Here is a 25,966-nt window from a genome sequence, read left to right as displayed (position 1 = left end):
TCTTTCATTTCACTGGTTTGATTTTCCATTCCAGCCTCACTGTTCATGTCTAAACCTTCATTTTCCAGAGCAAGCAGCTGATTTAATTGAAAAAAAAGCACTAAAATCTGGATGTATGCACTTGTTCAAGCGCAGCAAACTGGAGACAGTAAAGACCTGCTAAACATCGTCGTAGCTGCTAAAGAGTGTTTCTCTTAAGAAGTGATGCCGTCCAATCACAGAGCTGGACGCTGAGCTCATCAGGTGGTCGGAGAAGCAGCTCCAGAGGAATGATAATTGTGCAGCATGCTGGACGTTTGCCATATCAGCCAGAACAAAGCCCGCATTGTGTTCCAGCGAGCTATGAAATCAGTTGCTGTCGGCTTAAAGATGCGTTTCACAGCGCTGACCCCGTTGGGTGACGACGATAAGGTTCCACGGAGATATATATAAAAATAAATAAAATGGCGTCGACTGGTTTTTGTGAGAGTTGGCGAAACCCAACCAGCCCGCTAAACTCACAGAAAGAAAAATCGTCTGTGGTTAAAATCATTTTCAAACTAATGACATGATCAGCGATATATTATTAACGACATCATCGTTAGCCGCTCGCACGGAGGCTGCTGCTGATGATGACCACACGAGAGCGCCCCACGGTGGAACCGAGGCGCGAGGTTGGAAGAAAGAAAGGACGGAGATTGTGGAGATTGGAGGAAGACATGTCCTTTCATTCAGATCGTGATGTGGCAGCTGCTGTACGTTTGAAATGCATTAGCGCTAATAGCTGTGCCATTAGGAGAGAGAGAGAGGCACTCGGTTGATGGGTTGCCATGATGAAACCGGCGAGAGGAGGGCGACAAAGAGGGAGAGAGGGAGGTGTAAGTGAGAAAGCAAGTGAGTGAGAGAAGAAGGTATAAGAGATGGAGAAAACGGGAAACAGAGATGGAACCATCTTCCAGGCCATTTACTGCAATCATCACTCTCTAATCAATCAAGCCTTTCATCATAGGACAACACAATCTCTCCTTTCCTTTCTCTCCTCCTCCGCCTGCCTCCGTCTCTTCATCTCCACTCAGCCACCCACTCTCATACATAACACAGCGGTATTCATGTGACCTCCTTCCTGCTCCGTGTGCGCCGATCTGCCACAACATTACAACCGCTGACGGTGAATAATGTTGATCGTGTCGTCACCGGGCAGCGTTCTGCCGGGAGACCTTGTGCGCTGGCGTTCGTTTAACACATCCCGCCCACCTGGTCGTTGTTGCCGACCAACCCGCTAATGGCACGGCGTCTTCCAGCAAAAAAAAAGCTGAGGAACGCCTCAAGGAACTCGACAAAGAGCTCAAGGTGTTGACCTGCATCCAAACTCTCCACGTGCTAACCCGCCAATCCTTACAGTCTTTGGTGGTCTCTAGTGTCCTTCTTTAAGTCTGATACTGCCCAGATTCTCCTAGACTTTAGCGGGGATCAGTAGAAGCCATATTAACCCCCCTAAAGTCACAGTAGGTCCCCTCAGAGGTGTGACATGACCTGAAGTGCTGGGAAACCTTGTGCACTAGCATTTATGCTACCTTAACACATCCTACCCAACTAGTTGAGGAACACGACAAAGAGCTCAAGGTGTTGACCCGCATCCAAACTCTCCACGTGCTAACCCGCCAAGTCTTAAAGTCTGTGGTGGTCTCTAGTGTCCTCCTTTAAGTTTGATACTGCACATGTTCTCCTAGACTTTAGCGGGGATCAATAGCAGCCATATTAACTGCCCCTTAGGTCCCCATAGAGGTGTGACATGACCTGAAATGCAGGGAAACCTTCTGTACTGGCATTTATGCTACTTTAACACATCCCACCCAACTAGTCGAGGAATGCCTCAAGGAACTCGACAAAGAGCTCTAGGTGTTGACCCGCATCCAAACTCTCCACCATCTGATGGAGCTGAAACAATCCTTAACCCCGGCGGCCCCATCGATCCAAAAGATCCTCTTGCCAAAATCCACACTGTTCTGGTAGTTCGTCAGAGACCTACCCGGTATTCAGCAGGTGGTTTTAATGTTGTGGCTGGGATATATGTCCATTGGCACCTTTTGAACACTTACATACAATCCCTACGGTAGCCTACACTATCTACCCCCCAAGTCTTACAGTCTGTGGTGGTCTCTAGTGTCCTTCTTTAAGTTTGATGCTGCACATGTTCTCCTTGACTTTAGCAGGAATCAATAGAAGCCATATTAACCACCCCTTAGGTCCCCTCAGAGGTGTACCATGGCCTGAAGTGCTGGGAAACCTTCTTCACTGGCATTTATGCTACTTTAACACATCCCACCCAACTAGTCGAGGAACGCCTCAAGGAACTCGACAAAGAGCTCTAGGTGTTGACCCGCATCCAAACTGCCCACATTCTGATCGAGCTGAAACAATCCTCAACCCTGGCGGCCCCATCGCACAACCTACAGGATCCAAAAGATCCTCTTGCCAACATCTACACTGTTCTGGTAGTTCGTCAGAGACCTACCTGGTATTCAGCAGGTGGTTTTAATGTTGTTGTTTGTACCTACTGTAGCCTACACTATTTACCCCCCAAGTCTTACAGTCTGTGTCTCTAGTATCCTTAAGCAATTATTTAAGCTTGATACTGCACATGTTCTCCTAGACTTTAGCAGCGATCAATAGAAGCCATATTAACTTCCCCTGAAGTCACAGTAGGTCCCCTCAGAGGTGTGACACGACCTGAAATGCTGGAAGACCTTCTGTAGTGGCATTCATTTACCACATCCCACCCACCTAGTTGTCGTTGCAGACCAACCCACTTATGGCAACAGCACGACATCTTGAACACCTCAAGGAACTCGACAAAGAGCTCGAGGTGTTGACCCGCATCCAAACTCTCCACAATCTGATGGAGCTGAAACAATCCTTAACCCCGGCAGCCCCATCGCACAACCTACAGGATCCAAAAGATCCGCTTGCCAACATTCACACTGTTCTGGTAGTTCGTCAGAGACCTACCCGGTGTTCAGCAGGTGGTTTTAATGTTGTGGCTGATGTCATACCTACGATAGCCTACACTATTTACCCTCCAAGTCTTACAGTCTGTGGTGGTCTCTAGTGTCCTTAAGCAATTCTTTAAGCTTGATACTGCACATGTTCTACTAGACTTTAGCGGGGATCAATAGACGCTATATTAACCCCCCTAGAGTCACAGTAGGTCCCCTCAGAGGTGTGACATGACCTGAAGTGTTGGGAAACCTTCTTCACTGGCATTCATGCTACTTTGACACATCCCGCCCACCTGGTGGTCGTTGCAGACCAACTCTCTTAAAAGAAAACAGCACGAACACCACGACGTCTTGAACGCCTCAAGGTTGTGCCCCATCACACAACCTACAGGATCCAAAAGATCCGCTTGCCAACATCCACACTGTTCTGGCAGCTCGTCAGAGACCTACCTGGTATTCAGCAGGTGGTTTTTATGTTGTGGCTGATGTTATACCTACTGTAGTCTACACTATTTACCCTCCAAGTCTTACAGTCTGTGGTGGTCTCTAGTATCCTTAAGCACTTCTTTAAGTTTGACATGTTCTCCTATATTTCCCTAGGGATCAATAGAAGCTATATTTAGCCATTATTTCAGCCATATTAACCGGCCCAAAGTCACAGTGGGTCCCCTCAGAGGTGTGACACGACCTGAAGTGCCGGGAGCGAGAGTTGCAGGGGGTTTGTTCACTTGACCAAGTTCGGCTCCTTTCATAATGCCTCTATTTGAGATAATTGGCCCTTCAGAGGAAATGAGTGAGAATCATTGTGGCAACTCTCAGCCCAGCCCTCGAAGCTACCGGCTCCATTAGCCACAGAATACATTAGTCTTACGAGGGCTGCCTTTGGACAGATTCAAATTCAGATTCTGGTAAAACAGACAGAAATGAAAGGATGCCTGGCTCTGGCTTTGTTTGAGCTCTCTGCCGTCCACATGGTGATTTTATGCTCCTACTATTACTACTGCTGCGACATTATGCTGTCGTTTATTTTCATTGGCTGTCTGAAAATGCTGCCAAACACCTGTTTTCGTCTCTGGTTGTATGAAACGGGGAGAGATGGGATTCTCCAGGCTTTGTTGTGTTTGGTATCGACAGTTCTGTTCATCGAATCCTTAGTAACACCGATAAATAATAAACAGTGACGGCTTCTGCTGGTGAACAGTGTAATAATTAGTGGTGTTTACTGTGATGGTTTCATACGCTGGCCGTCGTGGTTTTGCCTGCACCGTGTTCCCTGAGCTGTATATTCATCTGCAGACAAAAAAATAAATAAAAATATGGTTCTGCTAACCATCTTGTGGCAGCGGCACAACCAAAAGACTGTCGGTGGCAGAGGCCTGAGGTGGGGGAGGAGGCTGGACCACAGCCATCCGGGGCCCGTTTTAAATGCTCATTTCAAACACCGATAGCCACATTGTACAATCACAAAAACCGGCATCTATTTTCATTGTGAGCAGTATATTTTTTTTCCCGCTTCCTCGTGGCGGTGCCGAGACAGAGCGCTCGCAGCCTGCCGAGCACGTAATGGAACTCATAAACAGTGTTATCGCCGAATCCTGAGCCATGGAGCGGACTTCCATCTGCTCGTCACTGGAAGGGAGAAGAAACCAGGAGTGAAATTCCTGCACAGTTTTCAATTTGACTGCATTTGAAGGGAAGCATCCTCCCCATCAGATGTGTCTGGTGCCTCCGTGGAAGCTGGACACAGCAAAAAAATAAAAAATAAAAAATAAGGAAAGCAGGAAGCGAGCAGATGTTTGTGTGCGTTTGTGCACCAATTAGTATTCTGTCAATACGGAGTTCACCTTAAACTCCACTTCTGGCTCCTCGCTCCTCATGAGGTCTTCCATCGCTCCATCGTCTCCTCTCCCGGCGCCTCCCTTCGCTTTCTCTCTGCTCACATCTCTGATCAGACTCTCGGTTGCTGTGGTGACCCAACGGTTTGATAATTTCAGCTTCTTGATTGCAGACGGCTGTAATTTGTTTAAGTGGTGCTCTCCGAGGTAGAAATGTCCTTTTCTCTATTTTTTTTTTTCTCTCTCTCTCTCTGACTCTTTTCTCTCCACCTCCCCTGCTGTGGCTTTTTTCCTCCCCTCCATAGCGTTTCACTGCCGCCTCGAGAGTCACCTCTTGACGAAAAATCTCGCTGTTCTGCACTTAAGCAGGAGGACATTGTGGAGATGAATTGAAGAAGCTTTACAGGACGGGGACAGGTAATGAGAAATGCTAAGATTACAAAAAGAAGAAGAAAAGTTGAGGCATGTCCGTGAGCCTTGTGTCAGGAGGAGTTTGGCCGACTGTGATGCAGAGCGTTAGCCGGCGGGGAGGGTTGAGAGAGTGGCCCCCATGTCTAAATCCCACCGATCGATCCGCCCGCCTCACGGGAGATGGGAATCGATAGTCAGAGAAATCCAGCAAGCCGCGCCGCAGACCTTGATTTTCCCATTTCAACACATGGTCAACACCCATGAAATGTTATTTTAAAGAGTAAACCTGCAGCTTTGAGGCCCTTCTGGTCCGAGCAGGCGGATGGAGGAGAAGTTAAAGTGAAGCACCTCGTTTTCTGTGTTAGTTTAGAGACAGACGTGTTTCTCAGAGCCTCAATTATCAGACGATAAACTGATTTGTTTATTGACAGAAAAGAAATATTCTACAGCTGGTTTTTTTTGGACATTTTAGGAGATAAATAAATATTTAGGACAGAAAAAGACAGAACACTTCACCTTGTATATATGCATGTATAAAATATTTTCTTATTTATTTTGTGTCCTTTGCACTGTTTGGCAGTTTGATTTATTTATTTTTGCTTATTTCTGTCCCTCTCATATATACATTTTTATTTCTTGTGTGTTTTATTCTTTATTCTTATTCATCTTATTATTAATGTTTCGGTGTGGAACAGGTGCACATTGCATTTCACTGCACGTTACACCGTCTATAACTGTGTTTGTGACCAATAGAAGACCTTTAATCCTCAGCTGGACCTGAAACAAGGACGGTGCAGTTCATGGTGGGAGTCAAATATGGTCTTGTTTAAGTTTCTAAAACAATTTTCTGCATTTCTGTAAATGTAAAAATCTCCACGTGTTGTCCTACAGGTTGGACAGAAAAAGTAATATGAAGAAATGATCTCCTCCTGATGGGCTCTGTCACTGCTGTCAAGCATTTCATGGAGTAAATCAGCAGTAATCATCATCTACGGCCTCGTTTTTCTTATTTTTTCTCTTTTTAAAAAGCATATCTGCACATTTCTGTCTGAGGTTTGTTTTTTTCTTTCTGGCTGGAGTCTACAAGGCATGTCAGGGAAGTGATGCATCCGAGCAGCGAGGTTGTCATTTGGTGAGAGGCTGATTTCATTGCAGCCGAGGAGAGACGCCGTCTCGGTTTTCGGGTTTGTTGGCGTGTTTTGTCCCCGCCGTCCTTGGAGGCCTGTCTGCAGATATGTTAAAGCAGGGTTCCCTTTTGTCATTTGAATGTTAAAGTCATTGTGAGGGACAGCAAGGCATCTGATGGAAATGATTACGGGGTCGAAAATAACAGGTTTCCTTTGGCCGGTGCTGATTGTTGATTGGGCACTCTCAGTCAGCCTGTAAAGAGGGGGTGGCGGCTTTCCAGGACTCTGTGGACTCGCGTTGGTAAAATGGCTGAAAAACATCCGCGAAATGAAAAGCTGCATTCAGCCCTCCAAGAAAAATGGAACCTGGAAACACTTTAGCTCAGATAAGTGGTGCGCCGGTGTCACACCGAGCCGCCGCGCCATTGGACGGGGAGGTCCGGGCCGCGCCGGGATTGGTCAGCGCGACCACGGCCGCCGTGAGATCTGTGACGTGGATAATTGTATTTGCTTTATCAAATCCCTCTGGAATCCAATGATACCGCTAATATTGCCACGGCCCGTTTTATCTTATTTGTCTTTATTTGGTGTTACAGCACCTCTTCCCTGCTTCCGCGCTGATGATCAGATTGGGCGGCTTGTTTGGGAGGCGTTGGCATGCGTGTGTCATGTTGGATAGGCTTTTTATCTGGCACTGTGTCCACGCAGGGTGGTGATGCTATCAGCGTTAAAACCTGCTCCTCAATGGAGCCCTGTCAGCCAACAATGGAGAGCAGCATTACCCAGAGTGCAGCAGGACAAAGCCTCCTCGCCTTATCGCGGGATTGGAATATTCACAGACTGATTTAACTGCTCTTACGGAGGGGAAGTGTCAGGCTCTGAAAGAAAGAGACAGCGCAGCAGAGATGCAAGAGAAAGAGAAAGAGAAAGAGAAAGAGAGGGAGGAAAAGAGGAGAAAATAGAACTGGGTGACCTGCAGGATGTTTACAAAGAGAGACTTAAATGGCGGAAATTGCAGATTTATTGGCGACATTGAGGGCATGAAATATAACCGTAGCCTTGTTGTGTTTTTTTAGATTCTGCCTTTTTAATGTCACAATAATCAAGTCCTCTCTCTTTCTCAATTGTCCTCTCCTCCTGGCCTCGCTCGCTCCTTCTCCTATCTCCTGGTTTGCTGCCCATCTCTGCGAGCGTCTTTGAAGTGCGGCTGGGAGGAGGAGGAGGAGGCATGGCCGCTCTGTCTGAAGACGAGCAGGACATTGATGAGATGTGCATGGAGAATGTCGTTCACTTTGCTGAATTTGCACTGTGCGCTGGAGCTTTAATCTGGGGGCACATTTGTTTATTGGCATACAAATGAACATCTGCATGGAGCTATGCTTGGACGCCATGGTCTCAGCAGCTCCCTAATCGCTTAAAAGCCCCGAGACGCAGAGCATGCCAATGAGAGGGAGGCAGCCGCGCCCAAGGCCTCCGTCATGCACTCCTTTATCTGAGTTTCACTTCAGCTCGATAGCTCTCCCCGTCTCTCTCTCTCTCACTTCGCCTTTCTTCCAGGCCAACAGTTTAATTTCCAATATGCTGGTTGACTCTTTATTGACTTGACATTATAAAGAGGCGTTTTGGTAACCTTCGGTGCTTCAGACAACAGCCATATTTTCCAGAACCAGACACCTCAAACAGCATGTCTGCATTTATTTGTGAAGCGATGTGACAGAGCGCCACGTGGCCTCCTTCAGGACGGAGATGCTGGAGGAGAAAACCTTCAGATATATGGCAGGAGGAGAGAGAAGTGGTGGTGTCTCCCAAAAATGGATTATAAATCTCTTTTATGACATTTACATTTCATTCATGTATATTATATACACATACAATAAAACCTAAAGCGGTCTTGTAATAAGCCTGTTAAAGTTGTGGGTGTTAAAAAAAGAAAAGAAAAGAAAAAATAGAATAGCATTGTTATCATTTATTATGACAAATGAAACCGTCAGCAGTGTTTCATTGACCATAATTCTTACTGTACAAGTAAGGAACACAAATGCTGACGGTTTAATAATTAAAATAAATTACATAAATGCAGGCATATCTTCAACAAGAAAATCTGAAATAATAATAATAATAATAATAATAATAATAATAATAATAATAATAATAATAATAAATTACATAAATGCAGGCATATCTTCAATAAGAAAAAAAATAAAATAATCATTAAAATAAATTACATAAATGCTGGCATATCTTTCATAAGAAAATCTTTAAAAAAAATAAAAAATTAAAATTAAAAATTGCACAAATATCAGTACTGCTCCATGGCAATAGCATAAAATAAATAAAATCAAAATGTCCAAAGAGAGAAGTTTATAATTAAGTCACTTCTATTTGACTGCTATCTGGACAGGAACGTTTTATAACTACAACTGTCCACGTACTGTTTTTTTTTTTTTCCCCTTCACATTTCTGCAAACAGGCCAAATACCTGGAGCCTTTGGAAAAAAAAAAAAAAAAATGTAAAATTGCCAGAATCAAAACGGCACCATCAAAGAACGAGGTTTCATATTTTATTCACAGGGAACCTCTGCAATTCCAGATCAAAGCAGCTAAAGGCCTTTTAGATCTCCGACAAATTTCTACATGTCTCTGATTAATTTACCTGTGTTTGAACATGGTCTCTGGCGAGCTCACCTTTTCACGCCGCCGCCGCCGCCGCCGCCGTCCTGCAGGTCACCGGATCTACAGAGAACGAACAAATGAGCTCCTAATGTTGTGGTTTCATTTGGAGGACGTCCTTGTGTTCGCGTTTCTAAATTGGCTGTCAGTCATTTTGTATAAATCGTAAAGCACCTGTTTGCTTGGAGGTGACGCGTGGAGGACTGTTGGTGGAGAGCTTCACCGGGCTGCAGAGTGTTTATCTGGTTCAAACGGCCCTTGTTTTGTACCGGTTGACACTCAGAGATGGACTGCAGGGATGCTGGGCAGCAGCAGAGACAGAGGACGAGACAAGAAGAGAAATTGGACAGAGCAGATAAGAGCAGGAGTCTCTGTACGACAAACTTTACCAGCCACTTTCCTCATCACATTGTGGAGCCTTTTTTCTGGTTGCATTTTCCCGCTGAGTGAGCCGTGTGTTGATGTGTACCTTATGGGCTGATGTGCGTGGGTTAATGAAGAGCAGTAAATGAAATCCTTTATTGTGTTTGATATAATGTCAGCTTCCATTAGGGAAACTGGTGCTAGGAATGATTGCTAGACTATCGGGGCCAGGATGGAGGTGCACTCTGTGTGTGTGTGTCGGTGTGTGTGTGTGTGTGTGTGTGTGTGTGGCTGCATGCTTGCGTGCACCCCGGGGCACGGCGGAGGCACCGAGTGTGTTCTGTAATTATAAAATCATTAGCAGGTGTCCAGAGGAGATATGAATATGACTGTAATCTGTCCCCACCCATGATGGAGCGCTTGTCTCGCGCTCAAATGTCAACCTGTCTCAGCCGGCGCCTTCGCAGAGCTCACGGATTCAAATTCAAAAAGATTTAGCCCCGCTGACCGTACTCAGTCATCGCATGTACCTCTACATGTGACAGCCTTTTATATGTACCGGCCATTTGTCAGTCAGCATTGTCACCCGGCGCCTCGGCGGATAAATCATCTGTCAAGGTCCTCCTGGCGTATTGTTGTCGTGGATTATGCCGTTCCCCGCCACCCGTTAAACGTGGTCGGCATGCCGCGATTAGAGACGCGAGATGATGTCAGCGTGATGAAATTTGGGGCTTTAAAGGTTTCCGACCCTCACCTGAAAAGCGGATTTTTGAAGTTTACAAGCGAAAGATGACTTTGAAATAACACGAGGCGCACGAGGAAGCACGCCGCTGGCAGGAGAACAAGCCGGAGATAGGCAGCCATGTATCTGGTGGGACATAAAACCGAGCCGACGTCGTGGACCTGGCGAGGAGACAAAGTCACATTGTAATCTGGAGCAGAGGGGCGGTTTCTATAGCAACAGTAGGCATCTAACCTACGCGCTGCTGCTTTTGCTGAAATCTGAAATTGGCGAGAGGAGGCTGGTATTGAGGAGAGAGAGAGAGAGAGATTGGGAAAGATGAAGATAAGACAGGGCAGGGGGAGGAGGAGGAGGAGGAGGAGGAGGAGAGAGGGGCAAAGGCAGAAGAGAGGAAGCAGATCGAGATAAGGGCGAGGGAGGTGGGAGAGGAGGGAGGTGGGAGACGAGCAGGGGAAGATTGATGCTGGGGAGGGGCTGGAGATCATCACCTGACCTCAGTGTTTGTCTCCTGTTTGGAATTTGTTGGTCCACTCAGCATGATAGATTTAATTTACTGATAGGACTTTGTGTCGGTGGGGATTTCTCAGACTTGTGTGCTGCTTCCTGCGTGTGCGTGTTGGGCTGCGTATGCATGCGTGTCCGTATGTACATCCTGTATGTGAGTAAACATGACATCAGACACCGTGTGTGTGTGGAGGTTAGTGCGGGATAATTGCTGGCTGGCTTGGTGTTGTATCAGATGTGTGTTTAACCCAGACCTCGGGCCCGTGGAGACCTGCGACCAGTCGCAGCAGATGGCCGTGCCGCCCCGGTGGCTGCTCGGGGGGTCACGGTGGCCTCGGACTCGCCAACGTGGAGCGACCTCTTCTGTGCACGCCTGTTTGTAGCTGCTGCACTCATGAGTAGGATCCACGCTGCTCTTTAGTAGCTGCACATTCATCCTGAGTTTCTTCTAGATCTTTTCGACATCTTGACCAATGATGCTAATGCTAAGCTGCAGGTTTAGCAATGAGAGGGTCATTGTGCAAACAGATGCAACACCAGTGGCCCTGCTGGTTCAGATGATTAAAGGAAAAATCAGCACAAAACATGTTTAAGGCTCCAGTAGCCACCAGAACAGGTGAACTGTCTGACTACTGGAGAGCTCAACGCTGTTCTTCTGCAGCCCTGTGATAGACTGTTTACCTGTCCAGGTGTCCCCTGAGTCAGCTGGGGTAGACTCCTAGTGAGGATTAAGGTATGGATGGATGGATGGATGGATGGATGGATGGATGGATGTTCTTCTAGAGTAATCAGTGGAGCTGTTCAGAAACTCCTGGAGGTGTTTGAGGTCTCGTGGCTGCACCAGACAAACCAGTTGCTGCCTGGTGGTTTATAGAAGCAACTTTTCCACATCATCTGCAGTAAAGAGAAGTAATAACGGAGAAGTTTGAAGAGCTGGATCCACACCGAGGCCTCTCTCCGGTGACGTGTGGCGTATTTGTTCCAGCGTATTGTTTGTTTGAGTGAGGATGCTGGACCGTGTCCCTTGGGTGTGAGGAACTAAGCATTTATTTACAGGAAGCAGTCCTGAATAATGAGTTGTAATGCTGCGGCAGTGAGAGTAAACTCTTGAGAAGCGAGCGACCAGTCTGAGCAGGACTGGGCTCCAGATCAATCCTGCTGGCAGACACAACAACACTGTTGCTCCGCCACACTCGCTCTCTCTCTCTCTCTCATACTCATTCTGTTTCTCTTCTCTCTCTGCAGAGGCATGGGCTATTTTTAGCCCTGGCAGCTCTTTCCCCACTGCACCCACCACCACCACCGCTGCCACCACCACCGCTGCCACCACCACCACCCATCTCTCTCCTCTCAATCCATCCCTTCATATCAGCCCGACCTGAGCCTCCATCCTAACCTCCAACTTAACCCAGTGTACTCCCTGAGCGATCTGCTCTGATCCCTCCACTCAGCTCCTTTTCCTTCCATCCCCACTCCTGATCTCTGACAGAGCTGGAGGGGCAGAGGGAGTGCTGGTAAGTTGAGGAGATGTGTCACGGGGGCAAATCCTGCTCCTCCTCTGTCCTGTCCTCTCCCATTCCCCAAAGAGACAAGCGGCGTCCCGGTTCGTGCGCCCCGTGTTCGGTGTCAGCTCGAGTCTTGATCATACTGTGTTTCTTCGGTGACTTGTTTGGGACTGCGCTGATGACTGACTCGCTGATTAGGACTGGAGGCCAGCCAAGACCTTGGTCGCAGCGCGTAGAGGGGCTTTTATGCTGAAGGGAGGCAGAGAGAGAAATAGGTGTGCATGTATTTCCAGTTAAATAAACACAGAGAGACGGAAACAGGGAGCAGAACAGTCAAAGGATCTGTGAGAGAATAAGCGAAGCTGAGCAGTCGCTGTGCAGGACTCATTACGCCTGTACAGGAGAGCCTCTCTGTCAGCCGTCCTCCCTCATCAGACCATGACCACAGCTCTTCCAGCGAGGGCGAGGCAGCCACTGTGGTGCCCTTGAGAGCACGTCCTCAGCCAGCCTCCTCATGATAATGAGGCAGGCCACACGGACGCCGCTCGCTGCTCGCTGCAGCCTCTGCCCGCCCTCACGCCTGCCTCCACGGGGAGATAAGGAGGAGAGGAGGACGGCGGCGGGGGAGGCTCACATCTCGGGCCAGGTAGAGGGTAAAAGCTCGGTTGGATCTGGGGCTTCAGCTGGCGACTGGAAACTCATTAATTAGAGCAAACTAGCGTAAAGTCGTCTCCTTTTTTCTTTCTTCCCTGTTTCTTCCCTCCTGCGAGAGCTGTTTGCCTCGACTGGAAACACAACCAGCTGAGGTTGATAAGACTCCCGGAGAGAGTAATACTTTGAGTTTATTGCGCTCTTCGCTGCGAACCACTTTGCTCCATGTTACATCTGAACTCATACCACGGCGCCACACACACACAGAATGTTCCGACGGTGTTCCAAACACGGGTTCGAACATGTGCCATTCACCAGAGCATCGGCCAGATGCGTTCACATCCTCCAGTTTCTCTGCAGCTCTCCTCTCGCCTCCTCATGACAGTCATTGCACATCACACTACTCCTCCTGTGTTCTGTGATGCTGATTATATTCTCATGCTGAACGGTGTGACTGAATATAACCATGACTCTCTGCAGCGTACCGCCGCAGGTCGGGCCTGATATAGGCGCTGCTATATCTCCTCTCATCACCTTTCTTCTTTACTTTTCTTTTCTGCACAGGAGAATGCCATTTCATACTACGATTCCAAAGCGGATTCAGACTATGTGAGTACAGTGCGGACTGCTCCCGTCTCCCCCCTCGTCTGCCTGCCTTAAATCCCCAAATCCTCCCCGCTCCACCTCCTCCTACCCCTGCCACCACATCCTGCAACCCCCCACCCCACCCCCTCTTCCCCGGCCTTCTCGATGTTGATGCCCCCCTGCCCTCCGGTGGTGGCCCCCTGGGCTGTCTGTGTGCGTTAGCGAGGTGACAGTGCTACGTGGTGAGTCGCTGCGACAGAGCAGGGGGCAGGCCGACGTGCATGTGACAGTGATTTCAGATGTCCTCCCCCCGGTCTGATTGCCACAGTTTTCTCTTCCCCCCCCCTGACTTGGACCACAACAGCTGCAGATCTGAGCTCCGGTTAGTCAGGCGTCCGGGCCCGTCAAGACGCAGAAGCACACAAAAGCATCAGCTCGGTACAATAGGGAACCATTTCTGTCGTGCGTGTCATTCATGCTGGGGAATATGAATGACATTCAGAGAAAGGCCGGTAGAACGAGTGACGCATTTCCCTCCGCAAATCACCGGCGTCCACTCCGGCTGCTGCAGCTCCTCCTCGGGATGGCGAGGCCGTGCACGCTGATTGATTAAGTTTCAGGGAGGAGTGCAAGTATCCCTTTTAGATCACCAAAGCACAAAAAAAAAAAAAGATGGGAAGAGAGTGAGAAAGGGGAGGCAGAAGAGCAATAAATCATGGTGTGATTTTCTCTTTGTGCACGCCACTCCCGTGATTAATGACACGGCGCTTTAGGGCCTGTCAGCACATCTAATTGGAGAACATCGGTCATCATTAACATGGCACACTGAGGCCGAGACAGTGACACACCCCTGACCCCCACATCACCACCCAAAAACACGACGGCGGCGGAAGTCAGGCGGAGGTCATTCGCTCGCCGGAGCCCCAACAGTAGCCGAGCGGCGCTGCCCGGTCCCCGTCAGCTGGGCCTCGCCAGTAAAACCCAGAACTATTAGAGACAAGAGATGGGTTTCCGGACAGGTAAGTGACTGGCAGGCGCTTCTTCTCCCTCTGGTACCCTGATAATTTCTCCTCTTTCCACTGAACCCTTGATCTATCAGTGAGCTTTCATTTGAAGTGTTCCAACATGGAGGATGAAGAGCACGTATTCTTTGGTGATGCTGTCTGCAAATTAAATACCATTATGACGTTCATGTCTTTTTGTCCAGGGGTTAAAATAACAGCCCCCGTGCACGCTCCTGACAAAAGATTACAACCTGTAGAGAGCAGACAAAACAGTTTTTTATGGTCTGCATGATCCCACTCTCTGTACGATGTAATTACTAATCTGTCTGGTTGGAAAATATTGTCAGCCGCGTCTCTAGGTGGTAATTTACTTGGAGGACAACCGTCAAATATATAAAATACATTATTACCCGCGTGATTATTACGGCGCTCAGTCAGGAATCTAAAGGGAAAAGAGTGTGGCGTAGAAATGCAAATGTCACTACAGCGTTTCAAATAGCTCTCCGTCAGCTGTAGTGATGGTTCCTGTGGACTGGACCTTGTTTGTTTTACCGACACACACACACACACACACACACACACACACACACACACACACACACGCCGGGTCATAAGCGACATGTTTGAGGTTAGCCCTGGTTGGCTGAAGGTGGGGAAGGAAAAGACGCCTGGAAATGTCATCTCTGGCCTCTTCAGCCTTTAATTAAACCTTTAGAACCGGGAGATAAAATTAACAAATTGGGTAATGAATCGAGCAAAACAGGTGGTGGATGGTTGAAGAAAATGAACCAATCAGTCTTTCCTGTGTGGATTTATTCAGCTCCTAATTAGACACTGCCTTAGTTAATTATGATTGGGCTCTTCTGGAAAAAAAAAAAAGAAAAAAAAAAAAGCCCGACATTGACAGAATTAGTGTCACACTGAGCGATAAACAAACACCTCAACCTCTCAGCTCGCGCGGCTGAAACGCCGCCATCTCCGACCCAATCTGGTTCCCGGTTATTGGATCGTCGACCCGGGACGTCTCCGTCAACAAAAACCGACATTGATCCAGCGATGAAGGTTATCGGATTCAGTGGTTCAGTTTCTCAGATTTGGTCAAAGTTCTGCTCGTCCGACAGCAGAGTGGAGAGAAAGCGTCGCTAACATGGCATTAGCATGAGAGAGTTTGTCTTCTACAGCTGTTCTGTTCTGGGTTCAGAATCGGAACCAGCTTTAATGAGAAAGGAAAAGAATAGAAATAAAGTACAATAACTGTAGACAGAAAAAAATTCTAATAAAATGAAATAATCATAATAAAAATTAAAATAGGATACAAGAATTTACAAAAAAATCACAGTACAGTAGCTGCTTCTTAGAAAACTTCATTTTTTTCTCCATTTCTTCAAACTTCTATAAAGTAAGACATCCATGTTATATTACCACCATTTTCATGTTTGTACTGTGATTTCCTGCTGGTTTAAAGTTTAGTTTTTTAAGCAACAAGGAGTTTTTCAAAGTCTGCAGCTTCGGGTCGGGTCCTAGAGATGGAAGTTCTGGACTAAAGTGAATTAAAACAAACCAGATCTGATCTTCTTGCATAAAAGGAGCCATGAAATAAAACCAGGGAAACACACTGACTCTGAACCTCCTTCACACACACTCGTCTCTCTCTGGTCCTTCACAGAGAACTGCTTTCTAACCTGAACACATCCTGATGAAACACACTCAAGTTTCGTGTTAAGATTTAAAATTGATTTTACTAAACATTCAACATGTGACGCCGAAACATTTCCACCTCCTGATGTATTAAAGTTTCAAGTCAGACGTCTCTCGTCGTCTCTGGAGATCCGTAGAAACGTCCTCGTGAGCCGCTTTCTTCTGTTTTCTTCTTCCCACCGGCTCGTCCCGCTCAACAGTTTGTAATTGCCTTTTAATAGTCAATTAAAGCGTGCCCATCAATCAATTTCTGCCGTGGACATGGGGTTTTGATTCAATTTATTCCAAAAAACAAACACTTTTGATCATGTCACATCTAATTAACCCATGCTGCTTTATCAACACCAAGTATTTGCAGCACTCGAGGTTTACTTTTTGAGAATTTTTTGCTCCCGAGACGTCCAGACGCGTGGAGAACGATCAGAGATGTTCTGCTCTTGAATTCTGTTGTACAAATATCCAGTGAGTGGCGTCTAATGAAGGATGACTAATGGAGGAAGAATGATGGAAGCATGATGCCAGACTCTGCTGAGGGCTACTTCTGCATGGCACCGACCCAGAGAGCTCAGCGCTCCGGCTCACATTAATTAAATTGTGCTTGCTCGACAAAGGCTGAGCCACGAGTCGACCTCGCGTGTTTACGTTTTTTTACCTGGTTTTTGTGAGGATGACAGGGTTTTAGTGAGATATCAGATCAGGAATAAGCTAATAAACTGAGTCACACAGTGGGGTTTATATCTTTTTTTTCTCCACATCCCACAATCACTCCATCCTGTGGGAACAGGCACAGATTGTACTACATTGATAACTTATCAAGATAAAAGGCTTAAATGTCAGCTTTCCTTTTTTATTCTCCAGCTCGGTTTTTGAGATCTGACACTTTCCCGATGCGGCGTCTGCGTCGGCTTTTCTCATCGTGTGCAGCGGCTCGACCGAAAAACAGACGAGAAATACAAATTAGAAGCTGATAATTTATTTCTTTATTTGTTTAAATGAGAAGGGGAGGAAATATGCTGTCGCTCACTGAGGCGGGAAACCAAACAGCAAATATGTGTCTTTGACAGTCGGATACCTGCTGCTGTTCTCCGACGACACAAAAAGAACACAACCACCTAAGTCTGAAGGCAAACAAAAGGCAGAATAATTGCTATTTTTGTGCTCGACATTATCCAAAACTCATGTGACTTTGTGCGAGTCGGGAACAAAGACGACGTCCTGCATGAGCCAGAGCCTCAGATGGCTTCAGTACGACCGCAGAACGGGAGGCGACAGAATGCAGATCTTTGTTTGCATGTTTCCCCGGTTCCTCTACCCGACTTTATTTGTGCGATCACTCAGATTTGTTTGTGTGTGTGTGTGTGTGTGTGTAGACGGAGGACGGGGAAGAGGAGAACCCACTGGAGATGTCGACCTCTCTGGAGCTGGAGTTTGTGGACGATCCCAATTTCAAGAACAAGGTCAACTACTCGTCCAGCGCCGTCCAGATTCCCACCGACATATACAAAGGCTGTAAGTTCTCGCTGTTTGTTTGGTCATCTCGCTGTTGGGGGGAACGGTTCATGCATTTTTCATGATGGGTGCATTTAGGGAGACTCTCAGCAGGTCCATGTGCATCCTTGGATCCGTCCAGCGCCGGCCCGGGGACGGACGCCTCCCTGCTCTTCAGATCAGCCTGCGCTTTAGCCCACTAACATGATTTTAGATGACAGACTCTGTCTCACACCAGACCTCTACTGTATCCTGGTCTATTTTTTCCCTGCGTGGGCACGGCGTCCCCTGCTCGCGGACCCTGCCCTTCCTGCCCGGCGCCGTGCTGCCCCGGGGACATAACACCCTCCTCGGTCTGCAGCTGCCAAATGGACAAAAGGGAACACATGTACCTTCCGGGACTCTGATTTGGCTTGGCGTGTTCCCTCTGTTATCCACCTCTAACCTTTCTCTCTGCCTTTAAAGACTCCGAGAACCCAGAGCGTGTGCAGACAGGCGGCCATGTTCGCTCTCTCCATTATTGTTTAGCTTTTCGCCGTCTTTGTTAAACAGCCGGCGCGCGGCACCTGTCGGTAACAATGGCCTCCAGCTGCGTCTCCAGACAAATCTTGTCAGAATTAGACACTCGTGGTTCAGGAGGAGATGTCAAAGGCCACAGCTAGCTCACAATAGAGCAATCAGGCCCGCGCATTGTTCCCAGAGCCATTTCGTGGCAGCTCTGGTTCCCTCGTCTGAAGATATGAGTCAGAGAATAAAGGCCTCTTGATTGAGCCTGGTGGAGTCTAGAGGAGGAGAGGGCTACAGTGCATGGAATTAGCTTTTTTTTTTCTTCGTCTTCTTCTCCCTCTTCTCTTGTGCGGGAAATGTTTACTATTGATGTTGCTCACTTCGCTCCCATCGCGTGGTCTGCTGTGCCCAGATTGCCAGCCGCAGATTTCGTGCCAACTCCATTATGAAGGCGCGCGCTGTGTTTTAGTGGCTGCTGATGAATAAATAGCGAGAAAACACGTCGGCGCTCGTGATTCATAAAGACGCTCTGTGACCAAACGTCCCAGGAGCAAACAGACAGGAGATACATCCATCAGTCAATAGAGGATGTAAAGGTAGCTCTGGACTCTGAAGCATTTCCGGTCACATTTTTATTCACCGTGGACTCATTTTTTTTTACTGAAATATGAAGTTCTAGTCCAGAATCAGAATCAGAATCAGAAATACTTTATTGATCCTCTAGAGGAAATTATTTTCAGTTACAGATGCTCCCAATCAGAAGTTTTAAAGAAGCAGGAAGTAAAAATATATAATAATATATGAAGTATTAATATAAAAATAAAATAAAAATATAACACAAAATGAATTCTGCTGTTGTAGGTGTACATACAGTCTAATAATAATTTGGATTATTGCACATAGGATGGTTCTTGCAAACAAATACGTAAAATAAGAAGAACAAATAGCTGAAATTAGGAAAATCAAGCAGAAACGATCACAATTATATTTGCAGCAAATCATAAAAAATACAAATTTCTTTGTTTATTTATTTTTCAAAAATTGAAAAAAACTCCAAATCAACATGTGCGTCATTTTTCTGAGTACCAGCAGCTCTTTTCTTACCAATAATGGAAAATTATTGACTGTCCATACCACCGATATTTTACTGTTTATGTTTTTAATTCATTTCCGTGCTGAAAAATCCCTGAATTTCCACCGTGTGACTGTTAATCAGAGCTGCATCTTTACTGCATCTTTACTGTGTGTGTACTGTATTTAGTTTTTGTAGAGTCTGGTTCCTGCAAATAGTTTGTTTGTTTTGCAATTTTTTTAAATAAAGCATGCAGAATTAGGTGATTTTGATGATATATGACGATTTTAAGTTTACGTTTTCCAACAAAGAGGTATTCAAGTAAAAAAAAACAATGATTGCTTTTGTTTTAATGGTTTCTGCTGTGACGAATCATAAGTAAGAATTGGTGGAGTGTGCTTTTAGCTAACTTTGCTGACAGGGATTTACATCTAGTGCACGCCATGTTGGTCCTGGAGACGGTGGAAGTCGATTATTATCTGCATGTCGGGCTGCGCTCTGGTCCCACCGGCGGGAGCCTGCAGGGTGCCTCGGAGAGGATGTCTGAGGAAACCGATGTGGGCGAGTTGTTGTCCTCTGGGTCTGGAGAGGTCTGGATCTACAGCATATCTGTGGGTTTAGGATTAGCACAAGAGAAGCAGCGTGAGTGGGCAGATTGGGCTCCTCAGGGGGAGGCCGGAGGAAAGGCGGAGGGAAGAAAACCGGAGGAAGAATATCGCACAAAGTGCAGCGTGGTGTTCAACAGTTGATGTGAGAGTCTGTTCAGCAGCTACACGGTATTAATGCGCTGATTAAAGCGGCTGCTATCTAGAAAATGGCAGCTGGAATCGCCGGTCACATCAAAATGGGCGTCCTCGGAGATGGACTCAGATAGAGGGATGGATAGAAAGAGGAGAGACACTTTAATAATAGAAACCATTTGGTGTAAAAAGCATTTTCTTCCTTTCTTTCCTTTTTTTTCCAGATTGTGATCCTTTCAGCGGCTAAATGAGCCGATGTACGCGCCTCGGTTTGATTTGTCTGCTAGGCCCCATGTCCGTTTATTGAGATTGAGAGTGTTCCCTGAGCGCAGTAATGAACCATTTTATGATTCATTATCCCACTGCTGATTCCTGCTGCCAAGTCTGCAAACTTTCTAATTAGCTTAGGTCAAACATTCACACAGTTTTCTTCTAATTATCATTGCTTATTACAGAATGGACATCACAACACGGCCACGGAGGAGTAAATGGATGTGGGTGGCGTTGTCCGTGGAGGGGCAGCTTTTATTCTCCCAGTGAGGGATTTGCTAAATAATTGTTGAGGAAGGCCTGAGAGAATATAATCTGTAAAATATAAGTAAGGGAACACACAAATTATTCTCTGGCCACTATTTTGTAGGAAGCTAGCCGGTAATTGCACCGATGGATGGATCCGCTAAGCCAGATTGGGTCATTGCATGTCCATTATCACATGCTGGAAATATGGACTGACGCACATTCGCCGTTTTTTAGAATAAAGAAAGAAAGAAAGAAAGAAAAAAGGTGGTAATTATGTGTGTGTGGCGTCCACACAGTGCAGGAAGACGTCAGTGTTTGTATGAGAATAAGCGGACGCTGTTCCCAGCAGGGAATAAAGGAAACCACCGCTGAATGTGGGAAGTCCTTTCATTAAATTTGAAGTTTAAATCCGCCGCATGCAGCTTCTTTCCCGGCCGCCTAACGTCATGTTGTCAGTTTGCTATTGTGGTCGGGCACAGTGAGGAACTTGGTTATCAGAAATGAACGGCTACGAGCGGCTAACTGTGTGTGCAGATGAAAGAGCACAGCTTAAATGTTTTGCATGGGGGCAATTAACCCACCCCATCCTCCACACACACACCACACAACCACAACCACACAACTACACAGCCGCACAACCACAACTACACAACTACACAACCACACAACCGCACACCACAGCCCTTATTACCACTCCTCCATCTACTCAGTTGTCGTACATTTGGCGGGTATTTTCCAGAGTGTAGCTGGTTTTCTACCTGTTGGCAGCGAACTGGTTGATTATTTTCACACCCAGCAGTCATGCACAGTATTGCCTTCCTGTTTGGTGTTTCCCAACTCCTGAGGGAAATAAGTGGACGTTTAGTTGCTGAATGCTTCACTTTGTTCAACACATGAGTTGCTAACTGTGTCTACGTCACATGAGGTGGTGGAGAGGTTACATAAACAAAGCCGTGACTCGATAATCGACCCTTAACAATCCTAAACCTGCTATCCGACAGGTTTTTAGGAAAACCCAACAGAACCCATAAAAACAGCCTTAACATAGCGACAGCCTTGGATTGTGACTCCGACATGACATTTAATGTCACCAATCAGGATGACGGCGTATTATCTGACTGAACAATCCCACAGATTGGCTACGTTCACACTGCAGGACTTGATGCTCAATGAGGATTTCTTTGTGACTTCCTTCACGTTTCCACTTCAATGCGACTTGTATGTGATCTGCTGTGTGAACTTCATACGAGCCAAAAGTGTCCCGCATGCGCAGAAGAGGACACGACGACGTCACACGCAGCGAGCGTGCTCAGTGTTTATGGAAGTAAACATGGATGGTAACGGTGGAGCGTATCTGCCACTCCCCCGCCGCCACCGATGGAGGAAACAGAAGTGTGAGCGCTAACTAAACTAGCATCAGCAGCCAAGTACTGCCTGTGTGTTCTGGACACTTCCACCCCGTCAGAGCGCTGCCCCGGGGTGGAAGTGTCCCCCGACCGCACAGAATGTTCTGATATTCATCATTAATTGGGCCTGAATATCCAGAGAGCAGAAAGTTCTATTGGGACCAGAACCACTAGTTATTATAACAACTATGAACAATAATGAACAACTAATGATCCTTCCAGCATCAAGCCCTCCTCGTATCTGGACCTCCGTCTGGACAATCCGACAGCCTTGATATCCGACATAGAAGAAGGTTTTACATTTAGTGCCGGATCATCGAGTCACGACTGTCGGTTTGTTTTAGCTTTTTGACTCTTGGCTTCATGTGGAAACAGGTTGACGGGAAAGAACAGCGACAGATGCTTTGATGCTCTCCTGCGGCTGAACTGCTTCGTCACAGTAACGTATGGTGATCAGCCACAGCGTTCAAACAGCTGAAGTGAACAACACTGATCATCTGCCACGTTCTGTTTGGAAACAGTGGATGTTCCTCTGTTCCTCTGACGCCCACCTGAACCTTGCTGCAGACCAAACACACCCCACACACACTCTGATGCCATCCGCCTTCAGAAGCAGTCAGCGTGTCCTGCTGCATGAAGAAAATGTACTCAGGAACAACTTGAGGAGCACAAGAAAGAGCCCGAGGCACCAATTCGACCTCCAAACTCCCCAGATCCCAATCCAATCGAGCATCCACGAGATGTGCCAGAATGGGCCCGGTGCACAGATCCACAGGACCCAGAGGGATCCCATCATGCCACCATCAGACACCACAGGGTTGCTCTGACGTGGCCTGATGGTCCAGAGTTGTTCTGGTGGCCCGATGGGGACAGGCGGTTTTAGTGTTGTGGTTGATTGGTCTAACCTGATGTCTGAACCTGGGAATGCAATAAAGGACAAAGCGTTGGAGAGCGAGCAGCGGCGATGTCAGGTGTAAACAGTGTAGACGAGGCGATAGGCTGAAGCGTTCAATACATTCTGAGGCTTTATTTAAGGAGAGAGATTAAAATCCCCACATCGCTGCCTCGTTCGCTCTGCCCTTTGAAAGTTAGCTCCCATTTTGCTGCAGCGCTCTGGTCTGTGGTTGGATCCCCTCTGGGAAGCTCTGGGCAAAAAAAAAGAAGTCATCCAGTTCACCTCTGTAAAGAGCAACCTGCACAGAGTAGGAAGAGCTGAGAGCAACAGATCCAGCAGAGTCGGTGTTGTCTGAGATTTGAAAAGAAAGATTTGCATCTGCCGGGTTTCACTGGAGTGAAACGGCCTCTGATGTGTCTCACCTGGTTTAAAAAGGATCTGGAGAGTCGGCCGGAGGGACAAAGGCGACTTCTGATAGACGGACTCACAAAAGGACAAGAACATAATAACGACAGGAATCAGAGTCGTGCTTTGTTGCTAAGTCGTGTTCAACGCTTTGGCTCCAATTAGCGCATGTGCCCTCTTTGCTGCTCTAGATTTACTGTAATAAAACAGAACATTTGTCGTCTTAAAGTAATAAGCCACGAATCTGGAGATTTGCTTCAGCTAAATGCAGAGTGTCGTCTTTGTCAGTGTGTGTGCTCGGTGTGTGTTGCACGCCCCAGGTTCCCTCCAGCAGAGGAAGCTTCCCTGTCAAGCAACTCACGCCACGCTGGAGATCAACTCAGCCCCTCTCAACATCAAACCAGATTTAAATGTGTGGAGGGAGAAAAAAAAAAGCAAAAGTGATTTGTAGAAATAAAAAAGAGAGCGAGAGAGGGAGAGGAAGTGGGGAAAAAAGAGAGAGAGAGAAAGGGATTTAAAGTTAAACCAAAGGAGGAGAGAGCCGGCATAAACACTGCGGCTGTATTTACAGACTCCATCTTCCTCTGCCCCTCACCCATCCAACCCCTATAGTGTGTGCCCAGCGAAGGGGCACTATCATTTACCCGCACACTAATTAGAACAGTCAGCACAGCAAACTCCACTTCACTCACCACCAGGCTCACAAATTACATTTCATGTGTTTGTTATTTACTGCTCTTCTTTAATTAGAAAAAGTATTTGGAGGAGCACTCAGGAGCTGAGCTGAGATCTCTCCCTTCTGTCTTATTCTCTATGTTGAATAATCGTCCCTCCTCGGAGAAATTTCCCTTTTGTCTCTGAGATTTAGCACAACGGAGGTCTTCGATGACACTCGTGCTAAATGCTGCTTCTGAGGGGAACCGTTCGGACGCTTCACGTGGAGTTTATTCATAACCAAAGAATGCTCATCAGCCTGTAGAGCTTCCTCTCAGCGCTACCAGAGCTCCTGTAGGACACGTTTCTGTCTGCGAAGCCTCAGACGTTGTTCTGGCTCGTGTGGATGTGCGAGATGCTGCCAGATCCTGTTGCTGCTGTTTCCTCTGCAGGATGAAAGGTTTAAGGTTCAGGCTCTTTAACACTCAGCCAGACCACAGAATCCGCCTGAAGACAAGAAGGAGAGACAGACAGGGAGGAAGCAGGACGGAGAGGGAGGAGATGGAGGAGATGGAGGAGGAATCAGGTTGACAACGTAGAGGGAAGCAGAGGAAGGAGCTGCATGCAGGAGAAGCAGGAAGCTGCTCGAGTTCGTCCAAAAATCTATTTTCTCACTGACTGTACGTTCAGTTTTATTAAAATTATCCAGTATTTACGAGGACAGTGAAACACTCAACATATTCTATTCACCTGGATGCAAAAATACATCTACAGATTTTTGGGAGGATATTTAGCATCTAGAGGAATGAAAACAAACCTGTTCAACAGTTTGCATGGCTGAATACCAGCAGGGTAAATTAAAAAGCTCTTCTTATTTAGTGGATAACCTGAGCACACACAAATACACTAATTCAGATTAATATTTAAATTTAAGAAAACATGTTTCCTGGGTTTTAACTCTGAGGCTGTTTCTGGGCTTTGCTCTTGTCAGATTTTTAGTCACTGCTGGGCTCATTTTTTACGACTTAACTCAAAAATGTCACAATATTAATGCCATATATAATCCAAAATGAAATTTAAAAAACCCCTCTATTATCTATTATTCATTTTACAAAAATTGAAAAGGCCTGGGAAAAAATGGTTCCTCTATGTGCTATAGACATTTTACAACTTACATATTTAACTAGTTTTTTTGCTTTATTTACCTTTTTATTCTATGCAAACACAGACAGCCCAGTTTAGCCAATAAGACCCTGAATTTCTGTCACATGACTGCTGGTTGCAGCTGAAACATCAATGACTGGATGGTGGCACCAAGGCGCTCACAATTTGTTTTTTTTGACAAAATCCTGTTAGTTAACAGGACTGCAGGTGTCTCGGTGGTTAGCACTGTTAGCACCTCACAGCTAGAAGGTCGGTGGTTCGCGTCCCGGTGAGGACACCCGGGATCTTCCTGCGTGGAGTCTCCATGTTCTCCCCGTGCAGCGTGGGTTCTCTCCGGGTTCTCCGGCTTCCTTCCACAGTCCAGAAACATGCTGAGGTTAATTGGTGATTGTAAATTGTCCGTAGGTGTGAATGTGAGTGTGCTTGGTTGTCTGTCTCTAAGTGTAGCCCTGTGATAGACTGGTTACCTGTCCAGGTGAACCTGCCTTCACCCTGAGTCAGCTGGGATAGACTCCGCCCCCCCATGACCCTAGTGAGGATGAAGGTGTAGATGATGGATGGATGTTAGATAAAAGGTTTATGCAGTGATTCTGATGAACTATCACAATTTTTAAACATAGATTTGGTTTCACGTTAAGTTAAATCTTTCTTCCAGCTTCTGACGGTATGAACGGTGTCATGTTGGCACCTCCTCATCTGTGGTTTGTCTCACTGAAGCTGGCTGAAGGTCTGCAGGCCTGAGCCCCACCTGAGCACCATCACCTGTACGTCAGCAGGCCTGATCTGCACCACCACCACTTAAAACACAGAATATGTAAACGCTCTGCAGCCATGACAGCACTAATGGTTATGAGTCTTCAAAGGGACTCAGCTAATAGGTTTAGCTCCATTACCGTTATGGATTTCTTATGAGGGACCACTTGAGTTCTATCATGATGTATTGCAGACCATTGTGCCGTTTTTTTTTTTTCCCGCTCTGTGTGTACAGTAAAGCCGTGCACTCATTGCTGTACTGTTGGATTAATACGGGGCATACGGCGCAC

General features: G+C 46.8%; 1 protein-coding gene across 2 annotated transcripts in view; it reads left to right on the top strand.

Annotated features, from left to right (window-relative positions):
* Nucleotides 1-25,966, top strand: part of cacna2d2a (calcium channel, voltage-dependent, alpha 2/delta subunit 2a) — a 160,531-nt gene that overhangs the window by 87,838 nt on the left and 46,727 nt on the right. For both annotated transcript variants that reach the window (XM_008289271.1, XM_008289262.1), the window contains exons 5-6: nt 13,351-13,395; nt 17,444-17,582. In XM_008289271.1, coding sequence (XP_008287493.1) covers nt 13,351-13,395; nt 17,444-17,582 — 184 coding nt within the window. The remainder of the gene's footprint in view (nt 1-13,350; nt 13,396-17,443; nt 17,583-25,966) is intronic.

This window comes from Stegastes partitus, unplaced genomic scaffold (genome assembly GCF_000690725.1).
Source record: "Stegastes partitus isolate 25-593 unplaced genomic scaffold, Stegastes_partitus-1.0.2 Scaffold14, whole genome shotgun sequence".
In the NCBI taxonomy this organism is placed as follows: Eukaryota; Metazoa; Chordata; class Actinopteri; family Pomacentridae; genus Stegastes; species Stegastes partitus.
Note: the sequence above shows the minus strand (reverse complement) of the source record. Positions and strands in the feature narration are given on the sequence as shown.